We start from the raw sequence: 27,213 nt of genomic DNA on the forward strand, positions 1-27,213 counted from the left end.
AGTCACATTTTGTACTGATGGCAAGATATCTGTGTTGCCAACTAGTTATGTTCAGGGAAAAAAATGAGTCAGAATGCAAGAATAATGAGCTTTTCTTGGATGATAACATGGAAAAAAAAAAAGGAATTTATACCTTAATCATGTGCCTCCAGCAGCAGAAGCTTTAGGAAAAATGGTGATTCCGGGAGCCATAAAATTGCAGGACTAGTCAGGGTGACACAGTAGCACCAACCACGTCCTCTACCAAGATTGTTTGTTTCCGTGGGTGGCAGTTGAAATAATTACAATCACAAATCCACATTCACAATCTTTTCTCGTTTGTGACCCAAAGTACGGTGGGCGCTTCAGAGGAGATGTGTGAAGAAAGATTTTTTTCAAATGAACAAATGGTCTTTGGGTATCTAATTGCTGCTGAAAAATTAATGAGACAGAGAGGAACGATTGTCTTTGAACACTAGAAAGAAACATTTCAGATCCCCATCTGCTGCTGCTTTGGAACCAGGGATTTCCAGTGCCAAGCAGGGAGAGCTGTTCTGTGTGAAGGGTGCTCACAGCCCCGAGGTGTGAGGAGTTCTGAGCCTTGGGGCACCTTGGGGTGCTGCGCTGGTGGGATGGGCCCTTCCACTGTGGGTTGGTGCCTGGGTGGGTTTCCTCTGCGGCCAAGGGACCTGTACAACAGGCTGGAGGGAGAAAACAAATGGGTGGATAACCCTTTACATCCTTGGCATCCAGCATATAAAGGAGTGCTTGTTCCCACTCCCATGATTAGCAGGTGCTAGTGGAACACCAGGAGGTATCCCTACCTCGGAGCCAGGGGTACCTTGCCTGTCTTGGAGGTGTTTGTGCTCATCCTCAAATCTACCTGATTCTCCTTTGGGATTTGGGGTCTTCCCCATCCTTATTGCACAACACTTTTTCGGATGAAGGAAGAACAGTTGCAGGGCTGAGGTTGTCAGAGGAGGGCTTTTCCAGGGAAGCAGTGAATCCCAAACCGTTTTCACATCTGCCGTGTGAGTAGTTTTACAAGCACAGGTGTGTCGAGGACCTGCCCTGGTTGCCGCGGTGCCGCACAGCCCCGCAGCCGCCCGCTGTGACAGCCAGTGCGGTTCGGGGACGCGGCGCTGCGGCAGGAGGGTGGCAGCCATGTCACGCTCCGGACACTCTCGGCTCTCGGCTGCCAGGCTCGGTGCCTCCCGCCGGCCCCCTCCGGCCCCCCGCGCTGCCCTTCCCGCGGGGGAGCGGCTGGCAGGGCGCTGAGCGCTGCGGGGCTCTGGGGCTGCGGTACCCGGGGCGGGCTCACCCCGCGCATCCCCGGAGCGGAGCGGGGCCAGCGCGGCCCCCGCACGACCCTGCGGGGGTTCCGGGGAGCTGAGGGGGGAAGAGGGGGCCGGGGCGGACCCGGTGGGCGGCCCTTTCGCAGCCGGTGCCCGCCGCCCCTTTGCAGGCGGTGCCGGGGCGGCGCCGGCGGCGGGGCCGGGCCGGGAGCGCGGGAGCGCCCGGGAGCCCCCGGGGACCCCCCGGGCACGGCGGGCACCAGCGCAGGTGAGCGCCGGGATGGGGGCGAAGGGAGCGGGGATGGGAGCGGAGCCGCGCTGCTCGCGGCCGAGGGGGTCTCCCGGTGCTGGGGGGGCTCCGCCGGGCAGGCTGCGGCAAATCCCGGCTCTGCCCGCGCTCCTTTAGCGAACAGCGCTGTTCTTCAGGGGGGAAAAAAAAGCGCTTCTGCTTTACGGAAAGCGGGGCTTTCAGAACCCGGCGAGCTGCGGGCGGTGCGCGGGTTTGAGCTGCCCGAGGGGTCGCCCTTGGCGCCGTGTCCCCCCCACCCGAGGAGCGGCCGTGGCGGTGGCAGATTGCTCGGTGTCGCAATGGATAGATGGATGGATGGATGGATGGATGGTTGTTTTGGCCAGCGGTCCACCCTACGGGGAGGTGGTGAGCTCTTGCCCCGCTGGGGTGTCTGCCGGGCCTTTGCCGGTGAGGTTTGGGCACATGGCACCTTGTCACCACAGCTGTCACTCCCGGGTTTGGGGAGTGGCAACATCTGGTCGTCCAGACCTTCCCTGGTGCAGGAGCTGTGCTGCCTGGTTCAGCTGCTCCACAGCCGTGTGTGTTTCTGCTGTGGGTTGGATTGTGTTTTTGGCAGGGCATGAGGAAGTCTCTGAAGAGCTCTCTGGAGAGTCTCTTAACACCCAAACGCAGTGTGCTGCACATGCCTGAGATGGGAACCTGAAAGGAAAGAAATTTGAATGTCATAATAGAGGTCATTAGAAATGCATGAGTTATTTTTTGTTTTCATCAACAAGTTGCACTCGGGGAGGCTCTAGCATTGTCCACTGATAGGAGCAGTGGAAAAAGCCTAATTTCAGCAACCTCTTCAGCTGGAAGATTTCATTTTTCACAACTTCCTCCAACTCCCAGACTCTACCCGCGTGAGCGGTAATGGCAAGAGTGCAAGGATGCCACAAACACTTTGCCAGCATTTAAGGGTTACAACATCCTTCATGAGTTATGGGTTGTACTTGTGCATGTGAGAAAGCTGAAACACGGAGGAGTTTGTTGTTTGAAGTTGTGCATCAAACAGTTGTCAGGGTTGGGAATGGAACTTTACACGTTGTTGGTTTTCAAGCTCTTGCTTTAACCACTAAATACACTGTTTCCTACTAGATAGTTCCTCAGGCAATGCTGTGAACTTGCCTAAAAGTTGGTTGGAAGTTTCCACCAGAGCAGGGTTCTTGAGTCTCACATCAGATGCTTTTCTCACTCCCTGATGTTCCTCAGCCTCTCTCTGGTGATACTGGTTTTAGTCCCAGGATGAGGTGTGGCTTTACATCTCCTCTTCTCTTAAACTGCCTTACCTGAGCTCCCGTTTCCCTCCCTCTGGTTGGATCTGAGGTTCTGCTGAGCGTGGACAAGGGCATATTGCTCTGAGGCTCTTCCTGGAGCTGGGAGCCCTGGGAACTGCAGCCTGTTGTTATCACCACGTGTCCATTCTGCTTTCCTATCTCTCCTGCAGTGACAACCCCTTCCATCATCAGCCCTGCACACAAACAAGGTTAGCTCCAGTTCAGATCACATTAGTGTACTTCTGCTTCCCATTACTTTTCCCCATGAGCCTGTTTTGTGGGAGAGTGTGTGTGTGTCTAAGGCAGGCATTGAGTAATATAACAGCTCAAAGTAAAGAAACCTTTGTTTCATAAAGGGAAGGGCACAAGCCAAGGCATTCTTTGGATCCAGTGGTTGTTTAAAGCTTGATCTTTGTAGTCTCCACATGGCCAGAACACTTTCATGGAAGGTGGGAAAACCCATGGCTCTCCAGTGACATCTTAATGCACAGAAGGTGCTGACTTGTGGGACTTAAATGCTGTTTTTTATCAGCCCTTCTGGTGGGGAAGAGGATGCTCTGTAGTGTCTCAGAGGCCTGAAGAGTTAGGGGGGTGTGTTGTCATCCCTTGCCCAGGTATCCTGGGCAGAGCCCATGGTACATCTACATCAGTCTATTTGTTGATGTAAGTAAAAGTGATTAATCAGGGGCTTAGAAATCTAACAAAAGGCATCATCAAACACAACTATGTGTCTGCCATGTAGAGCTGGATGAACAATGAACTGCTGCTGAAAGAATGAATGAATCAGTGCAGGGGATTGTGTGGCAGGATATGAGAGATCGATGCACAAACAGAAGCTGATAATCTGAAAAAAAACCCCTTTATTTGATTTTTATATTTGACAGAGGTAGAAGTCATATAACAGTAAGCCAAGTAAAGAAGATTAGAACATTTTAAACTAGGATTAGTGGAAGCAAACCCTGGAGTTACAGAAGCCAATGCCTTTGATTTTGGGGGTTGTTCAGTGTTTGAATGCTTCTCCACACCTTTTCAAGGGGTCCCAATTTTTCCCCCACCCAGTTCACAAGCCAAGTCTTGCACTTTGTGTGTGTTGAAGGAGGAACCAGAGACAGACAGAGCTCTGGTGCAACTGGGGACTGTGCTGAGGGTGCAGCACTGTCACAGGAACTGAAAGAGAGCAGTGATGGCCTAATGGCACAGTTGGGGCACAGAGCTGGAATTTACAGGAAGATTAATAGAAGTTAATACATCTGTATTTTACAGGAAGATTAATAGAAGTTAATCCATCTGCATTTTACAGGAAGGTTAGTGGAAGTTGTAAAGGAAACACCTCTGTGACACGAGAGCAGAATCTCTCTTATCAATGCCAGTTGTGCCAAAGGGAAGCAGCTACACATGGTTTTTTCCTGTGTGATTAAGTGACTGGCACCTGGGGGTGAGTCCCCTGCAAGGCTGGAGTCCCCCCTGTGCAGGAAGAGTTTGACACACTTACCTGCTACAGAATTGTTCCCAGTCTGTCCTGGGAGGCACTTTGTGTGTTAAATTTACAATGCAGAGTGGACTGGACTCGTTTCACCTTGTGACCCCAACCGGAAAATCAAGACCAAGCTTAAAAAACCCTTTCAGAGCTCACAGGAAGCTCAGGGTCGGTTCGGACTGTGCGGCAAAGACGCGTCAAACGCGTGTGTGCACATCAGAATTCCCGTGGCCTCCTCCCCCCAGGAGGCGGCTTCCTGCTGTATCCCACACAGCACATCACCTGCTCGCTTCTTACAAGCTCAAGAGGTGTTTTGGTAGTCCTGGGGTTTAGTAATTTTGCAATTTGCTTGTGGGTGTCAGAGTTTCCGCGTCTGCCTGCGCAGCCTCGCAGGGGTTTGGGCAGCGCTGCTGCCTCTGTGATCTTGCCAGCCACTGCTGGCTGTGTGTTGTAAACACCAGAGCTGTGTGGTTGACAAACTTCATAAGGGGAAATTGGTGTTAGAGTGTTTTATGTTGGCTGCTTGCTCCTTAAATACCGGCTGGGTAGTTTCAGATGTGTCTGTTGTTATGTTCTGCATAAATTTACTTTTATGTGCAAATATTCCTCAGGTGTGTTCTCTCCTATTACTGATGCCTGTATTTTCTACATGAAATTTAGTAAAATTGGGGGTTTATTTCTGCCCTAGCAGGATAGTCATGGACTAGTCCCATGTGCACATCAGCTCTGCCTTAGCCAGCCCTCTTAAGTACACTTTTATTACCTTTACACTTCTTACTGCAAGGGGAAACCTTAAGGAGGGCAAAGCAGCCTGTAGCTTTCCTGCAGAACAGTGAATAATGAACAGAAACAAAGGGGGGAAAAAAAAAAAAGGATTTTTGTCTCATAATTATTTTCCTCCACCTCTTTTTCTGCCCAGTGATGAAGAGGACTGGGCATTGTGTGATGGGTTTGTTGCACATGGGACTCCAAGGAAGTGATTAGTACCAATGGGTGCCTCTTCCCTGATTGCTCCCCCCGGGAAATGACTCCACACCTCAGAAATAATGAGGGATTATGGAGCAACTGCCCACTACTGAGAGTCTTTGCTGCTCGCTGAGCTGGTCTGAGCCAAAGGCAGGGGTCAGTGTGGAATGGCTCCACCTGCATTTCATCCCTAGTTTCCTGGCAAAGTCTGTCTTGCACAGTTTTTAACTTTTCCCTTACAAAAATGCTCCATGGAACAGAAACACCTGTGAAAAGGGGATGCACTTGAATGGTCTGGGGAACAACTTGGAGGTTGGACTCACGGGAATCTCTCTCCGGGCACGTGCCCGGTGCTTCGGGGCCTGTGTTGGGTGACAGGGAGCACTTCCCTTCCTCTGACACGGTCTGAGAGGTCCAGAGAGACGCTGTGCCTGCAGCTGGAGAGCTGCTTGAGGGCTCCTTTATCAGCAGCCTGAGAGCAGCAGCTGTGAGAGCCCCACGGCTGGGTGGGCACAGCCCACGGGGACCACCAGCCTGTCCCACAGCAGGGCCCTCCCCTGGCCCCGTGCCTGGTGGTGCCTCTCGTTGTCACAGCCAGTTCCCATCCATGGGCTTCCCTCTGGGGAGAAAGGCAGCACTGCACCTGCCCTGCACCCCAAACCCAGTGTCTGAGGGCTGTGGGAGATGTGGCTGGTGGGGGAGGAAGATCTGTCGTAGGAAGAGGTGGGTGGGGGAATGTGGAAGTTTTCTAGCAAGAAGATGTTTTGGGGTTTATTGCAGCAGGAAGAGGGGGAACTGGGGGTGTCTTACCCAAGACTGTGGGTGGCTGCAGCCCAGTGTTGATAAGCAGGGGTCTTTGATAACCTGTGTACTGGGGGAGGTTGGTTCTGTGGGTTTACATCCCTCTAAAACACGGAATTCTGTCTCACCCTGGCTTGCCCTGGCTCTGAGAGATACATAAGTTGTACAGGAAACTAATTTGTCAAGTGTGGGTTGATTAACTTGAACCTCAGGCTACCAGGCCTGCAGGTCAGAACCCTACCACAGGATGGGATTTCTAAAAATAATCTGTCTGTCCACCAGGATGAAAGTCTGAGGTGATGCTGGGGCTTTAAAAATTGTCAGTCACGATGGAGAATGCTTTGGTTTTTTTAAAGGCTGCTGCAGTGAAAGACAGAGTATATCTCAAAAACAACCCTGACAAAAAGCAGTGATGCTGCTATTCATGAATGGCAAAATGACCCAGAGAAAAGGGAGCTGCAGTTACTTTTACTCAGGAGGTTGAGATAGTGCAAACAAGGTTACAGCCTGGAGGATTCTGTTCCGTTTCCCAAGGCAAAAGGGAAGGTGGAAGTGAGGTGGTGCAGGAATACCAATCTATGCAGAGCTTGCCTCATGTACTAATTGTCACACTGGCTCAGATGTGAGGTTCAGCAAAAAGAGAATTCTAAATGGAGCAGTAGGAAGGGCAGAGGCTTGGTAAATAATGTGTTAGAGATGGTGAAATTCCAGAGTTATACTCCAGGATACGGAAAAACCCTTCTACATCCCCCTAAATCAGTGAGCTGGGAAAGACAAAGCTTGAACCTGACCTTGACATTGTAGTGTTCTTAGCTTGGACAGGCACCTTGTAACCAGTGACAGGTAGAAATCCTCAGCAGAAGGAAGCAGTTCAGCCCCTGCTGTGTCTTCTGCCTCTGCTGGTCAGTCGAGTTGTGGTGTTTCGCTGATTTAGGCTGAGGCAGCAGACACACCAGAAACTTGCTGATTTTATTGTTAATGAGCAGAAAACAAGGCCAGCTTGTTTTGCTTTATTCAAACTTTGAACCTTGCCTCCTCCCCCTCTGTGTCCCCTCCCTCTCCAGGCACACTGGGGGTGGTTTTTGTGGTCTCTCTATCCGGTGGCTGTGTGACACAGCCTGAGCACTGAGGAAGCGGGACAGATAAAACACAGCTCATGTTTCTGGGAATCCTGACCTCAGTGCTGACAGGGAAGTGGTGTTCTCTCCCAGGACCTGGCAGATAAGATGCTGGGCTCCTTGTCGTGCTGAGTGAGGCCCAGGGCTGGCTCAGGAGGAGCTGCCCCACAGTTTGGGGGACTCGAATCTCCAGCAGCACATTGCTCAGCCTCTTCCAGAGTTTCCACACTGGCAGCTGCAAAGCCGTGTTTTAAATTGTGAATGAGCAAATTTTGTGCTGGTTTTGTGGGCACAGAACTGGCCATGCAGGAGGCTGAAGCCTTGGCTATGGAGCACCTTCCAGGTTGTACCACTGGGATGTTCCTCTGCTGACCTGGTGGGAAAACTCTGGTAAGTGAGAGGGGATTGAGGTGAGCTGGTTTCTCTGCTGAGGTGTTTGGAGAGAATTAGTTAGAGCCACTTCCCTGTCTCTTGCTGGGAGCCAATGCCACCAGTCCCACTCTCCCCCAGCACGTGGGGACACCACGTTCTGCTGCTTGTCATCTGTGCAGGAAACCGGAGTTTTATTGCTGGAGTGTTTTACTTGTGGGCAAATGGGATGGAGTGTGAGGGTGTCTCTGACTCTGGTTATGTGTCTTTGAGAGGGGAAATGTCCCACTGGCTTCTGGTGACTGCCTTTTGTTTCATCCTGTGTTGGGAAGCAGCAGCTTGTACCTGAGAGCCTTAAGATTCTTGTTCTCCTCTTTGCATTCCTTGGGTGTACTGAGAATAAACTGTAGAGCCCTGCCAAGGGAAAGGCTGCAGATAGAATTAACAAACTTATTTTGGTTACCTCAGCCCTAAACTTCTTTTTCCTGTGCTTGCAGAGGGGGAATATCCAGCAGAGTAATATTGGTTTGTGTGTATAAAAATGCACATGCATACTTGGAGCCAGCAACAACTCTCTTTCTCCCTCTTGCAGGCTGGAACTGAGCTCTGGAAAAACAAAGTGGAGCTTGGAGCATGTGGCCTGAGGATTGCCTTACACAGCCAGGGGTAGGGACTTACTGTTTCTCTTGGCTGCTTGGCCTTAGATGAGCTATTGGGACAAGTGCCTTTGTTCCCAAGCGAAGATAATGCTTTTGTTTCATTCTCAAATGCAGATGTGGATGTTAATCCCAGTCTAGAAGGGATTAAGGGAGGGTTGCATTGAGATAGAAGCAAATGCAGTAGTTATATGTGGCTTAAAGACACCGGATTGGGAAGTTGACTAAAGTCCATGTTTTTCTGAGCTGTAAGGCTGTGCTGACTTTCCTTTCTTTGGGTTATTTTTCACTTTAACTTTCAACAGAGCCCAGCACAGAACTGAGCAGATAATATGTGGTCAACAGCAACAGGCTATTTTCCCTCTTCTTGCAGGTGGTAGCTAAGCAGTGAGCAGGATGCCCCCAGGCATTTACTGCCCTACGGAATTTTGGTCCAAGGGGGAAAACCAGAACATCCAGGTGGACTTTCTGCTGCCCACAGGAATATACTTAAACCTCTGTGTGCCCTGCAATGCCAGCTTGGGCACCATCAAGCAGGTAACAACCTTGTTCCAGCTGCTAGGGGACAGGTCTGTGTCACAGCCAGGGGCCCATCTGCTCCAGAGGTTTGTCTGTAGCAGGCCCTTGGGATGAGAGTAAAACATGGGATATGAACAGTCAGGTGGGAGTACTGTCCCCTGGGAGAGGAGGATCTTTGGGAACTGGGTAGTGTTGACAGGACGTGAGAAAAGCTCTTGGCTCTTGTCACAGATTTCATGTTACTGGGGGCAAGTTACTTAACCCAGTTTTGCTTCCAGTGTGAGTAATTTCTCTGTTTCACAGGGCCACAGACCTGTGGGGATCAGGTGGGGGTTATTTAAATGCTCAGACTGAGGGATTTGTGTTGCCTGATAAAAATGGCAAGCACGAGAAAATGAAATCAGTTAAAGGCACTTGCAAATAATCCCACCCAGCAGCTCAGCACGAGCTGGAGTCACCAGTGAGTGAGAAGCAGCCTGGGACTGCAGGTCCAGGAGCGCTGGGAGGAGGCTGGGCTGGGCACTGCTTTTCCTGAGGGGTATCCTGGGAGAGCGAGGGCGTTGGAAAAGACCCCTGGAGGGGAAGCTGCAGCTGTGGCAGCGCAGGGAGGGCTCACTGTGCCGTTGTCCTGCCCAGGTGGTGTGGAAGCACGCCCAGTATGAGCCCCTGTACCACATGCTCAGCGACCCCGAGGCCTATGTGTTCACCTGCATCAACCAGACGGCGGAGCAGCAGGAGCTGGAGGACGAGCAGCGGCGGCTCTGCGACATCCAGCCCTTCCTGCCCGTGCTGCGCCTCGTGGCTCGCGAAGGGGACCGGGTCAAGAAGGTCATCAACTCCCAGATCAGCCTGCTCATTGGGAAAGGTCGGCTCCCCCATCGTCACTCGGGCTGTAGGTGGGACTGCTCCTGCCCCAGACTCCCTGGGGCAGCGCTGGAGCCCTGCTCGTGCAGGAGGTGGAATCAGCGGGTTTGATCTCCTGTGGGTCCCACAGTGGGTGTGCAGGCCCAAGCAGGGGGATCCCTCCTGCTGGCAGAGGGCTGGGACAGTTGAGTCAATAGTAAATCATAAATAAATGACTGCTGCTAGCTTGCCTGACTCTTCTCCTCTTGGCCACATATTAAGCACGTGTTCAGGAAGACTTTCACAGACACTTCAGTAGAAGGCTCATTTCCCCCTTGGCTGCAGATGCTCATTTTGCCTTTCTCCCTTGCTCTCCACTCAGGTTTGCACGAGTTCGACTCCGTTCAGGATCCAGAGGTGAACGATTTCCGCACCAAAATGTGCCAGTTCTGTGAGGAGAGAGCAGCAAAGAGGCAGCAGCTCAGCTGGGCAGCCTGGATGGAGTACAACTTCCCCTTGCAGCTGGAGCCCATGGCCAAGGGCTTTGGGACTGGCTCTCTACAAACCCCCACCAAGAACATTTTCGTCAACGTCAAGTTCCAGTCTGGAGGGGTAAAGCACAACCTGCTCTGTGCCGGTGTTTGGTGGTCTGTGCTTCCCCTTGGGGACCCTTTGGGCGTTTGGAGACAGAATAATGTGTGTGTGGACAGTGTTTCCATGTGTTCATCTTCATTCTCCAGATTCCTCTGCCTGTGGAGATGGTTGGGAGGGAGACTCTGAGCCTCCAACCAGGGGAGCTGTTCCCCTTCCTGAACATGCCTTGGGTTTACTGGTTATCTGGTAGCTGAGGTTGCTGCATGTTTAATGGGGTGGAAACCTTTTGGGTTTGGGTAGGAGAGGAGCACAAAATGATTCACACACCTTTCCTTTGGAAGCTCACGGGTCTGCTCAGCTCATGCTCAGCACACTCTGCTTGCAGGCACCAGGCTGTGTTGCCTGTGGGCCCCTGTTTGTCACCTGCTGCTCCTGGTTAATGTTATTTTTGCATGTTGTGCCCTGGCATGGAGCAGGAGTCACCCCAGGGGAGAAGGGCCTTCCAGAGCAGTGTGTCTGAGCGTGGTGACCCTTCCACCCTGTGCCTTGCTGGTGGATGTGTGTGCCCTTTCAGCCCTTTGCTGGTGCCTGACGGCCTGTGCTGTGTTGTTGGGATTGCAGGAGAGCTTCACTTTCCAGATCTCCCCGAAGGAGTTCCCGGTCACGCTGATGAGCTATGCCATCAAGAAGCAGGCGACTGTGTTCCGCCACGAGACGCTGCAGAAGCCCGAGGATTACACCCTGCAGGTGAACGGGAAGTGGGAATATCTCTATGGGAACTACCCCCTGTACCAGTTCCAGGTGAGCCTCTTGTCTTGCTTTATCAAAGAGTCTGTTCCCACGTGGCCTGGTGGTGCTGGGGGCGTGGATTTGAGACATGTCAGCAAGGAGATAATGCTGTTTACAGGAGTGCAGCACATCAGTGACAGGAGCTGGGTGGTGTTTAGGGCAAGGGGTACTTCTAGCAACTTAACAGATCCCTATGTTTTTGGGGGCCAGTGATCTTAACCTGTCTCTGGGTGCCAAGTGCTGTGTAAACACATTTATAGACCGTGGTTCTGGAAGTATTTGCTTGCTTGCATGCTGGGTTGGGGCTTCTCTTCCTGAAAGTCAAGCAAGTAATCCTGTGTTGTCCTGGCAGGGCAAACTCCTCTTGGGAGTGCTGAACCCTTCTCAGTGTTCTCCCTTAATGCAGCCATTTGAGTGCACTGATGAAATGCCAGCCGTGAAAGGCACTTCATATTCTCAGTTCTGGCAACACGAGCCCAGTGAGTCGCAGGCTTGCAAAGCAAGAGGAGATAAATTAGGACTGAGATTTGATTGTTGCTGTGTCCTGCCCTGGCTCCTTCAGCCAGCTGTGACTCGTGTGATGCTCTGACCCACCTACCTGTGTCTCTGCAGTACATCCGCAGCTGCCTGCACCGAGGGCTGACCCCCCACCTGACCATGGTCCACTGCTCTGCCATCATTGCCATGAGGGATGAGCAGACCAACTGCATTGCCAGCCCCCCAAAGATGGCTCCCAAGCCCCCCCCGCTCCCCAAGAAGAAGGTAAAGGGGGCAGTGGCCCGTGGGGTCCCCTCAGCTCGCCTGTAGATGGAGATGCTGATCGTGGCTGGGAAGAGCAGCTGGTTCTCCCTGCCTCTCTCAGGATGGGTCCCTCGCAAGGGTCTCAGGGGTGGGAATTTCCAGGCAGCCTTCCAGCCCCCTCCACAGCTTCCCTGGTTGTCCCAGGCTTTGTGCCCTTTCCTGTGGGAGCGAAAATCACATGATGGGAGCTGAGTTTTGGTGCTGACTTGAGAGGTCTTTGTTCCATTTATTTCTGATCAGAATCCTTTTCTCTTTCCAGCCAAACTATGGCTCTCTCTGGTCCTTAGAGCAGCCTTTCTACATTGAGCTGGTGCAAGGCAGCAAGGTCAATGCAGATGAGAGAATGAAGGTGGGTACTGACTCACTCTGGGGTTTTGTACTCGGGCTTTTCCAGCCACCTCTGTCTTGCCTGTGTGGTGAGGGCAGCAGTGGCTGACCGTGTGATCTCACCTGATCCCCTATCCAGCCCTTGGGCAGGTTCTGAACTGCAGCACAACAGCAAAGGGAAGGGAACTGGCCAGGTAGAAGCCCAGCCTTAGAAACACTGCCCTGCCAAAGCAAGCAGAGCTGCTGCCCTGTGCTGATGGCACTTTGCAGTGGCGTGGAGGGACAGGGAAGCTGCAAAGAGCAGAGGAGGGGAAGTGCAGCTCTGAGAAGGGAATGATGGGAGGGGTGGTGGCTGGCAAAGTGAAGGTAGAAAGCAGGATGCAGCAGAGCCCTGGGATATGGAGGGTGTTTGCCGTGAAGGGGGAGCAGGGGAATGGCTGCCTTTTGGGAAAGGAAGCAAACAGGGCAGGAATATATCACATTATACAATATGCAAGCCTGCATAAAGTAAGAAGATAACAATGCCCTTCCTGAAGGTGAGTAAAGATAAGGGCTAAAGAACTGAATGTCTCAGTGATTTGGGACAGAGGCAGGAGCAGGACATCCTGTTCAGGGCAGTGGGTGCCCAGGTCCATTCCTGTGTGTCCTCAGCAAACCAGGCTGTGTGTTCACCACGTTCTCTTATTCCTCCTTCCCTCAGCTGGTGGTGCAAGCAGGGCTGTTCCACGGCAATGAGATGCTGTGCAAGACAGTGTCCAGCTCAGAAGTGAATGTGTGCTCAGAGCCTGTGTGGAAGCAGAGGCTGGACTTCGACATCAACATCTGCGACCTCCCCCGCATGGCCCGGCTCTGCTTCGCCCTCTACGCCGTCATCGAGAAGGCCAAGAAGGCCCGTTCCACCAAGAAGAAGTCCAAGAAAGCTGTGAGTAGAGCCAGTGTGGGGCTGAGCCAGGCTTGCCAGGGCTGGAGGGCACAGGACACCACTCTGAACAAGGGCCCTCCGCTTTCAGGAGACTTTCTATTAATAAAAGAGCTTACAGAGTAACGGCCAACTTCTCCAACAGGAATGGGAAGCTGAGGAGTGGCTGCCTGTTGGGAGGGTTGTTTAAGTGTCATTTCTTCTCTAGAAAGGCCATTAAGAAACATGCCCAGCATCTGACTGCACTTAAAGAGGAATCACTGGTGTTGGTGCCTCTGTTTCACTGCTCTGCAACTTCCTTGTTTTATGGTTGAGGTTAAACCATCATCTGTGTTGCATTTTCTTTCTAATAAGGTCTTTCCTGCAAATCCCCTGCGGACCAAATTAGCACTAGGAAAGGGGATACACTGAGGAATGTAAACACTGGTTATGGCAAAGCTTGAGGTGAGGTAAAAAGGGCAGGTTCTTCATGGTTGGTGTTGCTCAGGTGTAGCAGACTGAGGATGGAAAGTGTTAAATCACTTTGGAAGCTCTTGGCTTGAGCTTCTTAACTGGAAGATGTAGGGATATTCCTCACTTACCTCTGTTCCAAAACTTCTAGCCCATTAATGGTTCAATAATGAGATCCAAGTGCAGCCTGTAATTGAATTCCAGGTTTCCCAGAGTTGTAACTTAAGCTCACTGCCTCGAGCTCTTTGCATGTGAGAGTTTCCTTTATGGGCAGCAAATGCATTGGTTCCTCTGAAAATTATTGTTTCTGTGGCCATGAAAACACTGTCACCATGCCTTAGAGGGGGGGTTAGCCCTGCCATCCTTACTAGAGTGCAGAGAAATGAGGGCCTGACAGCTGTGATCACAGAAGGTGCTGCAGTTCTGCTCCCTCCCTTTCGCTGCTGGGAGGTTCACTGGGCTTTGCTGGGCTGACGTCAGTGGGGTTCTCAGGCTTACTGTGCAGTCATGTCTGGGAGCAGCAGACAGCTCATGAATCTTGCTGGTGGGGACCAATTTCTGGGCTGGAAACTTCAGACTGGAAACGTTTTGAGGCCAGGACCAGGATCAACCTTTTTATTGTTGTTTTCTTGTTATTTTAGAATAGCAACATCCCAGCTCCTGCTGGAGGCTTTTGTTGGACAGAAGGTCTGATTCATCCACAGGCTGGATGTTTGTGGCCACACTGGAATAATATTCAGTTTTGAAGCAGTCAGAAGGAAATCTTGCTGTTCTGATTGGCAAGACAAACCCAGTCTGGTTAGCTGAGTTGTTAAAATGATCTTAACGAGGTGGATGCATTCTGGTGAGCTTTTAGTTTAAAATCACGTTTACTAGAGCTGAGCTCTGCACAAAAGGATTTTTCCACACAATGAGATGCAGCTGTGAGTGAGGTGCCCAGAAATCATTTAAAATGATTGGTAACATCAGGTTACAGTCAGAGTGCACCCTGATTTTTATTTTGTTTTCTTTTTTGGATTATTAATCCTTTCCTTTATTCGGAGTTAATGCCACTTGTGTTGTTTTCTCTGCAGACTGAGCAGAGCAGATAGGTGGGACTAAGTAATTTACCACCACAAAAACAGGCATGTTTTCAGGCTGACTGGATGAGTCACAGGGTTAATGTCACCCGGAGGGTTGGCTTTCAGTGTTTCTCTAAATCATGGAGGAGATGTCTGTCTTTAGAATGCTGAATCCTTGTTTTGCTGGGCCTTACCCGCCAGGAATCTTGCCTTGTGTCTTGGCAGGCTCTGAGCTGTGGTTTGCTGTCATTTACTCTGTTAGAAAAGGTTATTGCTGGTGTTGTGTTTGGCTTTTCCCCGTGATCTAGGAGCTGATGTCTCAAATGGGATTTGGCTGGAGATACTCGGTGTAATCAAATCAGCTCCAGGGTCTGTGAGAGGCTGCTGGGAAGTGATTCATTTTGTCACATTAGAGGGAAGTGGGGACTCTGTTACCTCCACCAAGTCTGTGGTGGCCCTTGGGGCAAACCTGCTGCGCTCTCCAGAAGGCCCCAGTGGAACAAGAGGTGTCACTGTGGTTCCCTTCACACACGAGGCCCTCTGTGGGTGCGTCCCAGCAGGGTTTTTGCCACGTAACCCCCTTTTCCAGTTGGTTTCTGCGCTCGAGCCTTGGTGTGTTCTGAGCTCCCAGTGCTGCTGTGGCTGAGGCTGCTCTATGAGATAAAGTGTTCCATTTGGGGGACCTGACTGCAGGAAAGCTTAGGTCACTAGTGGAGTATGTGTCTGGGCTGCTCTGGGGGAGGGAGCTGAGCAGGGAGATGGTTCTTTGTCTTGGCTGTGTCCCAGTCCCATCACTCGCTGGACTCTCCCCCCTCCAAAACGAGCCTGGCTTGGGCTCCTGGCTTTTATTTTGGGGGTGTGGTGGGGATTGGCAGCATAAAGTTTGATTTCTATAGATAGTGTTCATTCTTGTTCAAAGGAACCAAGCCTTTTTTCCTCTATTATCAGCTATTTCTAGCATTCTTTGCCCAGTTTTCTGCAGTCATGTGAACTCTGTGTTCCCTGTTTCAACACTGAGGCTGAAACACACTCCCCTCACACTGTGGGAAGCACATCACAGCTCCTTCAAATGTTGAGTGTAGAGTAGCAAGGCCTCACTGGAAACTCAGAGGTTCTTCAGCTATGAAAAATATCAGGTGATGAAGTCTTAGCCCTATCTGGGGGCAGGTTGGTGCCATTCAGCACTACACAAAAGACCCCAGGTTTTGGCAAACACCTGAATGTGATGTCATCTTGTGCTTTTAGAGAACTTAAAAGTTAGGCAGATAGGATGGCTCCCTGGTGTAATTCTCTACAGCAACTCTTCAGTGAGGGGGTGCCCACACGCTCTTGAATGGGAAGTTCCCTGCCTGTAGCGATTTGGAAAAGATTGTTTAACTTTGGGTTCCTGGATATTGTGAGGCCTTTGCATGGGGATATCTCACTCTCTTTTTAGTTCTCCTCTTTCCTTCACCGCCTTCAGCTGTTACAGCCCCCAAATGAGCTGCTGTCTGTGCCCTGCAGGACTGTCCCATCGCCTGGGTCAACGTCATGCTCTTTGACTACAAGGACCAGCTGAAAACCGGGGAGTGCTGCCTGCACATGTGGTCCTCCTTCCCAGGTATGTCAGGAGATGGAGCTCCTGCCTCATTTGGCATCTTCAGCCTCCTCCACAAGGACAGGGGTGCCCCACGTCCTGCCTCGCTGTGCAGTTCATGGCAGCAGACGCTGCCTGGTCACTGCTCTGTGTTGTGATGGCATCCAGAGGTGAAGGCCTCGTGCTTGGCATTGCACAAGTGACATAAGAGGTGGCTGCTGACCTAAAGGTGTCATGTACCCCTCACCTGGGAGAGGTCAGGGGGGTGAAGGAGCTGCTCAGGGCCAGGCAGTGCGGGGTGGCAGAGCTGGGGGCGGGCAGTGCTCTGCTTTCTGCACCAGAGCTTCACCTTTGGCTCCAGGGGGTTTGTGTGCTTTGCTTTTCAGATGAGAAAGGGGAACTTCTGAACCCCATGGGCACGGTGCAATGCAACCCCAACACTGAGAGTGCAGCAGCCTTGGTCATCTGCTTCCCCAGCGTGGCAGCTCATCCCGTGTATTACCCGTCCTTCGAGCAGGTGGGACACTTGGCACGGTTTTTTGGGAGGCACAGGAATTCCCTGGCTGTGCTGGGGTGGCAGCATCCAGTGTCACTGCCCCTTGGGCAGCTGTCAGCAGGGCCTGGGCACAAGCAGACTTGATAAGTGGATATTCTTAACTGAAAATGTGACTCTGTGAATAGTTTTCCGAGTTGTGAATTACTGAGGTGAAGTTGCTCTTATAAGACAAGCACTTGTTTAAAAAATGGGTTTAACTGAGCTGCCTTTAAACTGCAAGGCAGTGTTAGGTTTTGGAGGGAGGAAGAGGAATAAAAGGGGAAATGAGTGAAAATAGGCAGCTCCCTGCCTTTCAGCAGAGCGATAACATGCCGTGTTGGGTGGGGATTTTCCATCTGTCACTGCAACTGGGCGGACAAGTGGAAGAAGAAATGTGCCTGTTACAGGGGAGAAGGGGGATCTGCCCTGCCAGGGAATGCCTGTGTGCTCCCCACAGTGCAGGGGCTGGCCCAGGGGGGTGGAACAGGCTGTGCCAGTGCAGGGGGGGCTCGGGCAGCACTGGGGTGGGTCATGTTAGCCTGGAGCTCAGTGACCCCGAGCTCAGGAGCTCTCTGGGAGTGCAGATGTGCCCTTTTTGGGGCAAGAACTCATCCCTTCATTCTTGTTACCCCCAGGGCAGGGGCAGCATGGGCAGGTAGGTTACACCCCTGAGCAGAGGGGTCCTGCTGAGTGCCTGACCTGCACTGGGGCTGTGGGAGGTGTGATTCCCTTCTCCAGAGGTGCCAAGTGCCTGACCTCTAACACAGCACAAATCCCTGAAGTGATGGTGAGCTAAAATCACTGGGCAGCCTTTCTCAGACTCTTTGTTTGTGTCCCAGCTGCTGGAGTTGGGGAGGAATGGAGAACCACCCCGAGCTGCACCAGAAGATCCTGAGGAGGTGAGTCTGGTGACATCAGTTCTTCAGTTCTTCTGCAAACCTGGTTTCATGGATCAAGTCAGACATTTCCACCTTAACCCCTCCAGCTTTTTCCACCAAACTGGGCCATGCCCCAAGTCCCACAGGGTCTCTCTGAGCTGAGCAAGCCCTCTGGGTTGAGACTGAGCCCTGTGTGTGCTCTTTCCTGTGGTTCCCACGAGCAGAAGCTGCAGCTGAGGGAGATCCTGGAGCGCAGGAGCCACACGGAGCTGTACGAGCACGAGAAGGACCTGGTGTGGAAGATGAGGTACGACATCCGCGACCAGTACCCACAGGCCTTGGCAAAGCTGCTCATCATCACCAAGTGGAACAAGCACGAGGACGTTGCCCAGGTGAGGAGGTTGGGGCTGGCAGCCAGGGCTCCCTGTCTGATCCATCTCTCAGTGCCTGCACTCCTGGGTGGTGCTTGGGAGCCCAGCTCGGCTGGGGATGGTTCACAGCGCCCCAAAGGGAGGTGTTCTGTTCCCATCTGAGGTTTGGCTCTGTTGGGCTGTCCCAGATTTATTACTAACCAACAAGGTCTTACATATTCCTTCAAGAAACAGGAGGCAAGGGGAAAAAAAAAAATATCTGTTTAATTCATGGGAAAAATAGGATCTGGATATTCTTAACTGACAGTGAGGGACCAGCACAAGGCACCTCAGGGTTTGACCTGGTATTTGCAAACTTGCTGTGAGGCATCTATAAATAGTGACCCACCACAAAGAGCTGCTCTTCCATCAGCAGAACTTCAGATTTATATCCATTGTCATAAAAACCTTGTTCCTTTTTTTTTATTATTTTTTTTAAATTTTTTTTTATTGCCATTACAGATGATTTCCCTGCTTCAGACCTGGCCAGAGCTGCCTGTCCTGAATGCCTTGGAGCTGCTGGATTTCAGCTTTCCCGACCGTTACGTTGGTTCCTTTGCTATCAACTCATTGAAGAAGCTGACGTAAGTGTGATCCCCAGGGGAGAGAGCCCCTTTCTATTCCTGTCCAGGGCTGCTGAGGGGGACTGTGAACAAGCCTGACAGCCTTGTCTCTGCAGCAGAGATGAGATTGTCTTTCATCTTTCCCTTCTGTCACCAGGGACCATGACGTGTTCCAGTACCTGCTGCAGCTTGTCCAGGTGCTCAAGTACGAATCCTACTTAGACTGTGAATTAACCAAGTTCCTGCTGGACAGGGCCTTATCCAACCGCAAGATCGGCCACTTCCTCTTCTGGCACCTGAGGTGAGGAAAATGTTTTAGGCTTTTTCTCAGTAATGGAGTGAAAGCAGCATTTGCTGGTTTCCATTTACTGGTTTCCTCGTGGCTCTGTGAAGTGGGACAGTAGGCCTGGCTGGATGTAGAGCTGACAGGGTGTTTATTTGCTGTCCCTTAGTTTGTGTCTCCCACCTAAGCTTTGATGGGATTTCCTTGCTGTGGTTCCCTAAACCCAAAAACTGCTGGTTTTTTACCTTGGGTAACTGAATAAGAATTAATTTCACAGATTTCACTGCTTTTCTGAGTATGAAAGGACCCACCAGGATCATCGAGTCCAACTCTCCAGGAGGGGACAGTACAGTTTTTTGTTCATTTATTTTTGTCTTTTGTGGTCGTTGTAGTTGGTGGAGTTTGGCTTAGGTTCTGTTTTCAGAATTTTTGTCTATGTGTGTATGTGCACACACAAACCTGTGAGCTGGAATTTCCTCTGGCCATCTGTGGCCACCTGCCAGCTCCGAGCCATAAGCCCAGAGCTGTTGTTGCTCCCCAAGTGCTGTTCTCCCAGGAGTGCTTAGTGATTCAGTCACAGAAAATGTCTCACCACCCCAGGCAGTGGTTTTCCTCCATCACCTTCTGAGGTTGGGGGGCATGTATTTCTTTTTTTTTTTTCCTTTCCCATTGCACAGAAAGAATCAGCAGCCACTATTCTGCACCCTCCTGGTGTGGGTATGAATGGGAGGATGAGTCAGTCACGCAGTGAGTCAGCACTGCTGTAACCTCCCTTCTCCCCAGGTCAGAAATGCACGTTCCCGCTGTTTCCCTGAGGTTTGGGCTGATCCTGGAAGCTTATTGCAGAGGCAGCACCCACCACATGAAAGTTTTGATGAAACAGGTAAGAATTGCTTTTAGCCATAAGGTTGGCTTCCCTCTTGCTTGGAGCTGCTTCTCAGCTCTAGGCTTTTCCAACTTAATGTTATCAGCAACACAGAAAAACCTCAGAACTGCTGTGTTGGTTCTGGCATATCCTGTTGGGAGCCTGGAGATCCCCATCACGTGTGAGTTCCCTCATCTCTTACTCACCCACACCCCCCCCAATCACACTGTGTGTCCAGAATGGTTTGAAATCTCCACGAGCAGTGCTGTTATTACATAAAGTGGCTGAGTTACCACTTAGTGGGAGCTGGTCACAACTGGCTGATTCAGAGCAGTCATTGCCTTCCAGTGCATTTGTGCTCAGCAGAGTATCCACAGTTTATTATGGATCTCCCTCAAGCAGAAAGGACTGTTTGTATTGTTGCAATGTGTGAAATTGCTACAAGTTGAAGAGAAAGTAAGAGATGCAACCAAGGTTTCCATTTCACAGGATATTTTAATGTTTTTTTTTTAAACTTCCTCCAGGAATTTCCTGTTCATTAACCCTGTTCCACCTCTCCTTTTTTTTTTTTTTTTCAGGGAGAAGCACTCAACAAGATGAAAGCTCTGAATGACTTTGTCAAAGTGAGTTCTCAGAAGGCCACCAAGCCTCAAACCAAGGAGATGATGCATGTGTGCATGAAGCAGGAAACGTACCGGGAAGCACTTTCCCACCTCCAGTCCCCCCTGAACCCCAACATCATCCTCGCCGAAGTTTGGTAAGGAAGAGAACTGCACCTCTTCATCTGTGCTTTCTTTGGCAGTGCAGCCAGGTTTTAGATTATCCCAAGGTCTTTTCCTCATGGAAGTCCTTACCCCACCAGTGTCTGTGGGTGCTGTTGAGCTGGCAGCTCAGATGGCTGCTTTTTTAACAGATGGAAACTCTGATGGCAATGTCTTTATTTCCTCCAGTGTGGATCAGTGCACCTTCATGGACTCCAAAATGAAACCCTTGTGGATTGTGTTTAACAATGAAGAGACAGGTGGAGGTGGAGTGGGCATTATTTTTAAAAATGGAGATGGTAAGTCTTTATTATGGCTCTGAAAACATGTCCTTAATCTCGAGTATTTACTGTGGTGATGGGGTGCAAATATGGACAATTGTGGAAATGAGAACCTTCAATGTTTTGAGGTTTTTGGCAGTAATCTGGAGAGATAACAAGCTCCCCTCTATCTTTCACCTGCAGCCCTCTTTCCTGTAGATTTTGGGCAGTGGTAGCTGGATCCCCCTGAGCAATAAACCCACGCCTGGTGTGAGGTGTGAAGGAGCTCCAGCAGTGCGAGCTCTGCAGGGCTGGGGTGGCTGCTGCTCCCTGCTGTGTCCAGGCAGATATTCCTGCAGGGCCACAGTGACTGCCATGGGAAGAGCTTGGGCAAAGTGAAGTAGCCTGTACCTCCCTTAGTAAAATCATGGGAGTTGAGGTGTCTGGTGGGGTGGTTTCACGCTGTTCCTGCACCAGCAAACACTGCTCTGTGCTGATGTTCTTTCTGAGCTGGGCCAGCAAGTGACAGACGTGGCAAAGGCCCCTCCAGCAGCTCTGCTGCAGGGGCAGAACGAGGGCCACTTACAGGAGCACTGGAGGGGGACACTGGGAGGTGCTGATGCTCCTTTTTCCCTTGTAATGCTGCACAGATCTGCGTCAGGACATGCTGACCCTGCAGATGATCCAGCTGATGGACATCCTGTGGAAGCAGGAGGGCCTGGACCTGAGGTGAGTAGTGTGCACACAGCTGTCCTACTGCAGTGATAACTCCTGGCTGGTGGGGCTGTTTTTCTCTGCAAGCTCATTTTGCCCCCAGCAGGTCTGTCTGGTGTTGTGTGAGCAGCTGGGCAGGTCCTGTGGTACTGGGCAACAGAACTGCAGAGGAGAGAGATGGAGGAGACGTGGCAGCCAAGGGAAAGCTTTAAAAGTCAACACCACCCAGTTCTGGGCAGGATTTCAGTGGAAGGGTTTCTTTCATCTCTGCAGGATGACCCCTTATGGCTGCCTCTCCACAGGAGACAAGACTGGGCTGATTGAGGTGGTCATGCACTCGGACACCATCGCCAACATCCAGCTGAACAAGAGCAACATGGTGGCCACGGCAGCTTTCAACAAGGACGCGCTGCTGAACTGGCTGAAGTCCAAGAACCCGGGGTGAGTGGGCTCCCCTTTCCTCATCTCCCCTCATTTATGCTCCTTTCCAAGCTGTCCCACAGTGTCTGTGGCTGCTTCCCTGCCCGGCACACCCGAAGGCATCGTGTGGGTCTGTGTGGGTTGTGAGCAGAAATGGGGCAGCTGGGTCACTGCTGGCAGGCTCGTTGTGACCTTTGGTAGCCTAAAGAAGCACTGCCCCCCTGCTGGAGCCAAACCTTGATATTCCCCTTGGGGCCTGTTACTTTCTCCAGACACACACAGCGTGGTGGCAGCTGCAGAAGGGGCAAGGGAGAACTGGGGGGTGAACAGGAAAGGGGCACAAGAGCTGTGTGACATGGGGGGCTTACCAGGTAGAGAAACAGCAGCAACACATCCACGCTGTTCTGGTGCAGCAGGGCCACCAAGAGGAGCCCTCTTTGTCTTTGGGATCCACGGAGATGGAGAAATGAGTTAATTTAGTTGAGATTGTGGCTATAACCTTGTTCAGACCCCTTTAATTACAGGTAGTTATTGCAGCTCATTTCTGTCCAGCAGGGGTGGGGGTCCTGCCTCTGGAGAACACTGTGGGAATCCAGATATGACTCCCTTCCTTTCAGTGATTTGCAGGGGGGAAACTCTGAAAGCAGCTTTGCAGTGGTGAAGTACTGGAGTCCAAAATGAAATGATTTCTCTCTCTCTTATTGCCCTCTGTAGGGATGCTTTGGACCAAGCCATCGAGGAGTTCACCCTGTCCTGTGCCGGGTACTGCGTGGCCACCTACGTGCTGGGGATCGGGGACCGGCACAGCGACAACATCATGATCCGGGAGACAGGGCAGGTACAGGCACTGCTGGGGGCTGGGACAGGGGACAGACACATCCCAGATCAGCTAAAAGAGATACTGTTCTAAAACCATTTTTTTTCTTCTTTATTTTCAGCTGTTCCATATCGATTTTGGTCACTTTTTGGGGAACTTCAAGACTAAATTTGGTATTAACAGAGAACGAGTTCCTTTCATCTTAACCTACGACTTTGTGCACGTCATCCAGCAAGGAAAAACTAACAACAATGAGAAGTTTGAAAGGTGAGTGGTGGGAGTGAGAAACTGACTTCAGCTTTTTACTCTCTGCATTATTAGGATTTATTTCCAGCAATATGTAGCCTGCAAACGTGAAAGTAAATAAATTATCTACCTGTTGGAGGAGGTGACAGAGCTTGGTATCATCAATGGAGACAGCAGGGTTCAGACTGATGTGCAGCTTTGCTTTATAAACTGGCAGAGTTTGAGGTGTTACTGCTGTGCCCTCACTCTTTCAGGTTCAGGGGTTACTGTGAGAGAGCCTACATGATCCTGCGGCGCCACGGGCTCCTCTTCCTGCACCTCTTTGCACTGATGAAAGCTGCTGGTCTGCCAGAGCTCAGCTGCTCCAAAGACATCCAGTACCTAAAGGTGAGACAGGCAGAGCCCAGGCATGGGGAAGGCTGAACACCTGATCCTGTGGCTCAGGGAGGAGGAGGAGTCACCGGGAAGGGTGTTTGGAAGCAGAAAGGAGGAGGAGGGGCAGGATATCAGAAAGGCCGGGTACAGATGGTCAGGAAATCACTTGAGGTTCTTCATCCTGAGGGCAGCAGGTACCTTGTAGACCCAGTTTGCAGGCAGGGAGACAAAGGCCTGTGTGGTTGTGTGTCATTTCCTGGTCCCAGTTTGCCTCTGAAGTGATAACCACCCATCCCTGGCCAGCTGCAAGACAGCACCTTGGTACCACCCTACACCAGCAGAAGAGTGGAATGGAAGGATTTATCAGGGAAAAACCTCATGCAGCCACAGTCACCACTAAAAAACATTAATGGCTGTTCCTTTCCTGCTCTGTGCTCCTTCCAGTGGGGTAATCCTTAATGAGTAAACATCTCACCAGTTGAGCTGCTAATTGCTCGGCTGTGCTTTCAGCCAGGCTGCACTGATTTGTTCCTCTCACCTCCAGGACTCCCTGGCTCTTGGGAAAACCGATGAGGAGGCACTGAAGCACTTCAGGCTCAAGTTTAATGAAGCCCTGCGAGAGAGCTGGAAAACCAAAGTGAACTGGCTGGCACACAACGTATCCAAAGACAACAGGCAGTAGAGCAGCAGCACCTGCACAGCCGGGGACTGACCACCTGCACTGGGCCCAGCATGTCAGACGGGCTGGGAAGGAAAGACTGGTGGAATATTCCCCCACCTGCATTCCCAGAGATCAGAGAGTGCTCCTCGACTGAAAAACTGTTGGCCTGTCCTCAGCCACCCCCCCGTGGCTGCTGCAGAGCTTTGGGGGACGAGGGAGAGACGTGAGGCAATAAAATGACTGCGTACAGTGAAAGGTAGGTAGAGGTGCTGTACCCTTAAGAACTCATTAAGCTTCAAATACATCTTCTCATGGAAGAGTTGAGGCAGTTGTAACATCCTTCCTGTGTGCTAATGTCTGTATTTATATTTTCTTGAGAATTTAGCTGAACAGAGACTTCCTCCCCCACCCCCATCCCTGTAACCCATCTTGCAGGTCACCACCATTCCAGCTCAGAGGCATTAACTGCAGCACTGCCCTGTGTCAGTGTCCACCAAGGTGGGGGGTCCGTTTAAAGAGCACTGGAGCTGTCTTGGACAAACAGTTCTATTCTGCATTGTGATCCACACTGTCATCCTGCTTTCTGTCTGCTCCAGAGGCCCAAGTGTTCTCAAACCGAGCTGGGACTCACCTGTTGCTGGACAAAACTGATGCCACAACAGGAGGTTCAGTGGCCACTGGACCAGGTAGTTTCTTGGCTTTCCCAAGTCAGGCTTTAGTTGAACCTTAAGCAATTCCTGTATCTATTTTGGTCCTGAAAACAGGAAGATTGAATTTTCCAAATTGGCATGGAATGTTGGTTGCTCCAAATGCCTCCCGCTGGGGACATCAGAGCTGGTTTGCCACCTGGTCTCCCTGTACCCTGTGTGTGCAGGGCAGTGCCCCCACCCCTCCACAGCCCCTGGGATCCAACACTCAGCTCCAGAGGCAGCTGGCACAGATGGCACCGTTCTGTGCCCAAGCTGCTGGGTCAGACTGCCCTCCTGGGCAGGGAGTGCCACAGGAGTGGGTTCAACACTGAAACACTTACAGAAGGTTGCATCTCAACTCCCATCTTCTTACAAAGGTACTCCCTGTTCTTTTCCCCTCTCCCAGCCAGGGTACAGACCCTGCCCTGCTCTGAGAGCTGCTGGTAAGGTCTGAGGGGCTGAGGGAGTTCAGCTGTGCCAGTGCCTGAAGTGGGACACGGTGTCCCCTCCAGCCTCCTCCCCTCCCCACGGCCTCCTCCGTCTCCTTCCCTCCCACAGGGTGCTGGGATCACTCCCACAGTTCTGTTTGTGTCATAGCTCTGGCTCCAGGTCACAGCCCCACCAGGAGCAGCTCTGGGTGCTGGTGGTGCCCAAGGACAGGGAGCAGGAGCCACTGCTGGGGACAGGAGAGTGGGCAGGACCTGCTTCCCATGACAGTTCCTTGGCTCCTTCCTTCCACTTCCCCACCTTCTCCACACATCAGGTTCCTGTGGAGGTACCACCATTCCTGCCTCTTCAGGAACAGCAGAGTCTAATTCTCCAGACACCCCCAAAGCTGAATCCTGTATTCATTTATTTGCCTTTAATTAGGTTCAACAATTTCCTTTTACACCCTGTAAAGAGGCATTGCAGATCCTGGTTCTCAGGTAACAACAGGCACAGGTGTTGTCAAATGATGGACTACACTCATAAATTTAGCTTCAAATCTGCTTTAAAATTCCCACAGAAGCAGCAAGTTTGGGAGACTGACCTGGCCTGTTCAATAAATCCTCCCTTCATAATCTAAATTTGATTTGATTTTTGCACCCAGCACATGGGTGCAACTCCTTCCTGACTTTAAGCTCTGTTTAATACTTTAAAATCAGATACATCAGTACTTTAAAATTAAAAAAAATGCTGCCCTAGAATGGCTGTTTAAGTCAAATCTGTCAGCTGGTGGAGAACAAAGTTAACACTGCTTTATAAAACAGTAACTTCTTCTGTAAGTAGAAATAAATAGTAATGCCAGGTTTGGTCAGTGAAGGGAATATAAAACACCTGGAATAAACCCTTCTCTACCTTTATATCCAAACAGGCACTGGCAGTGTTACAGTTTCTAATCTAAATTGTGGTTTAAAGTACTTACTGTTTCTTTCCATAGAAGATGTTGAGCTGTGGGGTCTGCTCTGGTTTGTAGCCATTCACACAAACCAAGCTCCTCTCGAGCACCTGTTGGTAGAAGCAGCAGTTCTGGCATAGAAAGCACCCAATTTTAATTTTATAGAACCCTTTCCCAACACCTTTCCAATGATCCAGGGTGTGACTGAAGCAGCACTCCAGCTCTGACAGTTGTTTTGGTACCAGAAGGAAATTCAGATCTCTTTGCAGACTGATCAGGCAGCGAGAACAAATCCTGTGCCTCTGCTCCACTTCAGAGAATAAACATTGCTGTTTCTTTCTTTATTAAACTAATTTACAGAGCAAAAAGTGGACAAAAAAATAAAAAAAAATCCCAGGCCCCAGGCAGGGTGAGATGCTCTGAACCCACCCCTGGTCAGGTTTGTTGGTTCCTGGGGAAGGGAAGACACTACAGTCGTGTACCTGGAATAGCAATTCCCTGCTCTGAGGTACCTGCATTCCAGGCTCCCAGCAGCAACCTTAGGCCCTCATCCCAGAGTTTTCCAGCAGTGGCTCCTGTCCTGTCCTTCAGTGTGAGAAGTGCAATAAAACAGAGGTGTCTCAGCGTCAGCTGCAGGAACTGAGCAATTCCCGAGGGTTTCTCTGCCCAGCCCAGTTATTCCAGAGGTTCCTCAATCTGCAAACTTGACTTACCTTCAAGAGCTAAAAACCCAGTGAGTCATCCCAGGGACCTTCCTCCTTGGGCACTCCTGGAAGAGCATCTTTGTTGAAGCTCTGAGGGTCCAGCAAAGAGAGCCTTTGACTCCAAATCCACAAAGCAGCAGCTCACCTGATGGTTCTCAGCCAGTGAATTGTACTGAAGATTCAAACTTCAATCACTTTCAAAAAATACTCCATTTCACCATAAATAAGTGGCTTCTCATTTTATAAATAGAATGATAGACCTATTTCTATTTATTTAGAGGTGTTTCTGTCATTTTTGTTTTTTAAACTCACCCTGTACAAACTGATTGTGCTTATTCTGTTGCCTTGGAAAAAAAAGAAGTATTTTTTTAAGCCAAACTGTGGTTCTGCGAGAAGAGAATGTTTACATGTTTAACTTTTCAGTTGCTTTAGGTACATGTTTTGTAAGTAAAAAAATAAAAAATATTGATCAATTGTCCACAGATCTTTCTGAGTTTAAGATCAACAAAAACAAAGACTCCTCCTCCTCCCCCAGCAGAGGCAAATTA

The 27,213-nt window shown here is 50.9% G+C and overlaps 1 protein-coding gene across 2 annotated transcripts; it reads left to right on the forward strand.

The window, feature by feature from the left end:
* Positions 1 to 963: 963 nt before the first annotated feature.
* PIK3CD (phosphatidylinositol-4,5-bisphosphate 3-kinase catalytic subunit delta) lies at positions 964 to 27,143 on the forward strand. 2 transcript variants are annotated; one of them, XM_050322511.1, is made up of 24 exons: positions 964 to 1,010; positions 8,164 to 8,237; positions 8,601 to 8,764; positions 9,383 to 9,611; positions 9,972 to 10,201; positions 10,805 to 10,984; positions 11,585 to 11,734; positions 12,033 to 12,122; positions 12,801 to 13,022; positions 16,034 to 16,130; positions 16,493 to 16,623; positions 17,481 to 17,540; positions 17,744 to 17,911; positions 18,392 to 18,513; positions 18,650 to 18,793; positions 19,559 to 19,658; positions 20,219 to 20,397; positions 20,591 to 20,700; positions 21,312 to 21,390; positions 21,649 to 21,816; positions 22,510 to 22,633; positions 22,734 to 22,879; positions 23,113 to 23,245; positions 23,778 to 27,143. In XM_050322511.1, exons 3-24 carry the CDS (start codon positions 8,624 to 8,626, stop codon positions 23,913 to 23,915), a joined length of 3,141 nt encoding a protein of 1,046 aa, XP_050178468.1. In that variant the 5' UTR covers positions 964 to 1,010; positions 8,164 to 8,237; positions 8,601 to 8,623; the 3' UTR covers positions 23,916 to 27,143. The 2 variants fall into 2 exon arrangements, with proteins under 2 accessions (XP_050178468.1, XP_050178467.1); XM_050322510.1 differs by lacking the exon at positions 964 to 1,010 and adding an exon at positions 1,396 to 1,542.
* The last annotated feature ends 70 nt before the right edge of the window (positions 27,144 to 27,213 follow it).

This window comes from Myiozetetes cayanensis, unplaced genomic scaffold, assembly GCF_022539395.1.
Source record: "Myiozetetes cayanensis isolate MyiCay16 unplaced genomic scaffold, myiCay2020 scf28, whole genome shotgun sequence".
NCBI lineage: Eukaryota > Metazoa > Chordata > Aves > Passeriformes > Tyrannidae > Myiozetetes > Myiozetetes cayanensis.

Excerpts from the sequence above, each read along its gene's own strand:
- PIK3CD (XM_050322511.1), top strand. The coding sequence starts at position 8,624 with ATGCCCCCAGGCATTTACTGCCCTACGGAATTTTGGTCCAAGGGGGAA. Across the intron at positions 10,985-11,584 it reads ACCCCCTGTACCAGTTCCAG|TACATCCGCAGCTGCCTGCA; the intron begins GTGAGCCTCTTG and ends GTGTCTCTGCAG. Across the intron at positions 23,246-23,777 it reads AAGACATCCAGTACCTAAAG|GACTCCCTGGCTCTTGGGAA; the intron begins GTGAGACAGGCA and ends TCTCACCTCCAG.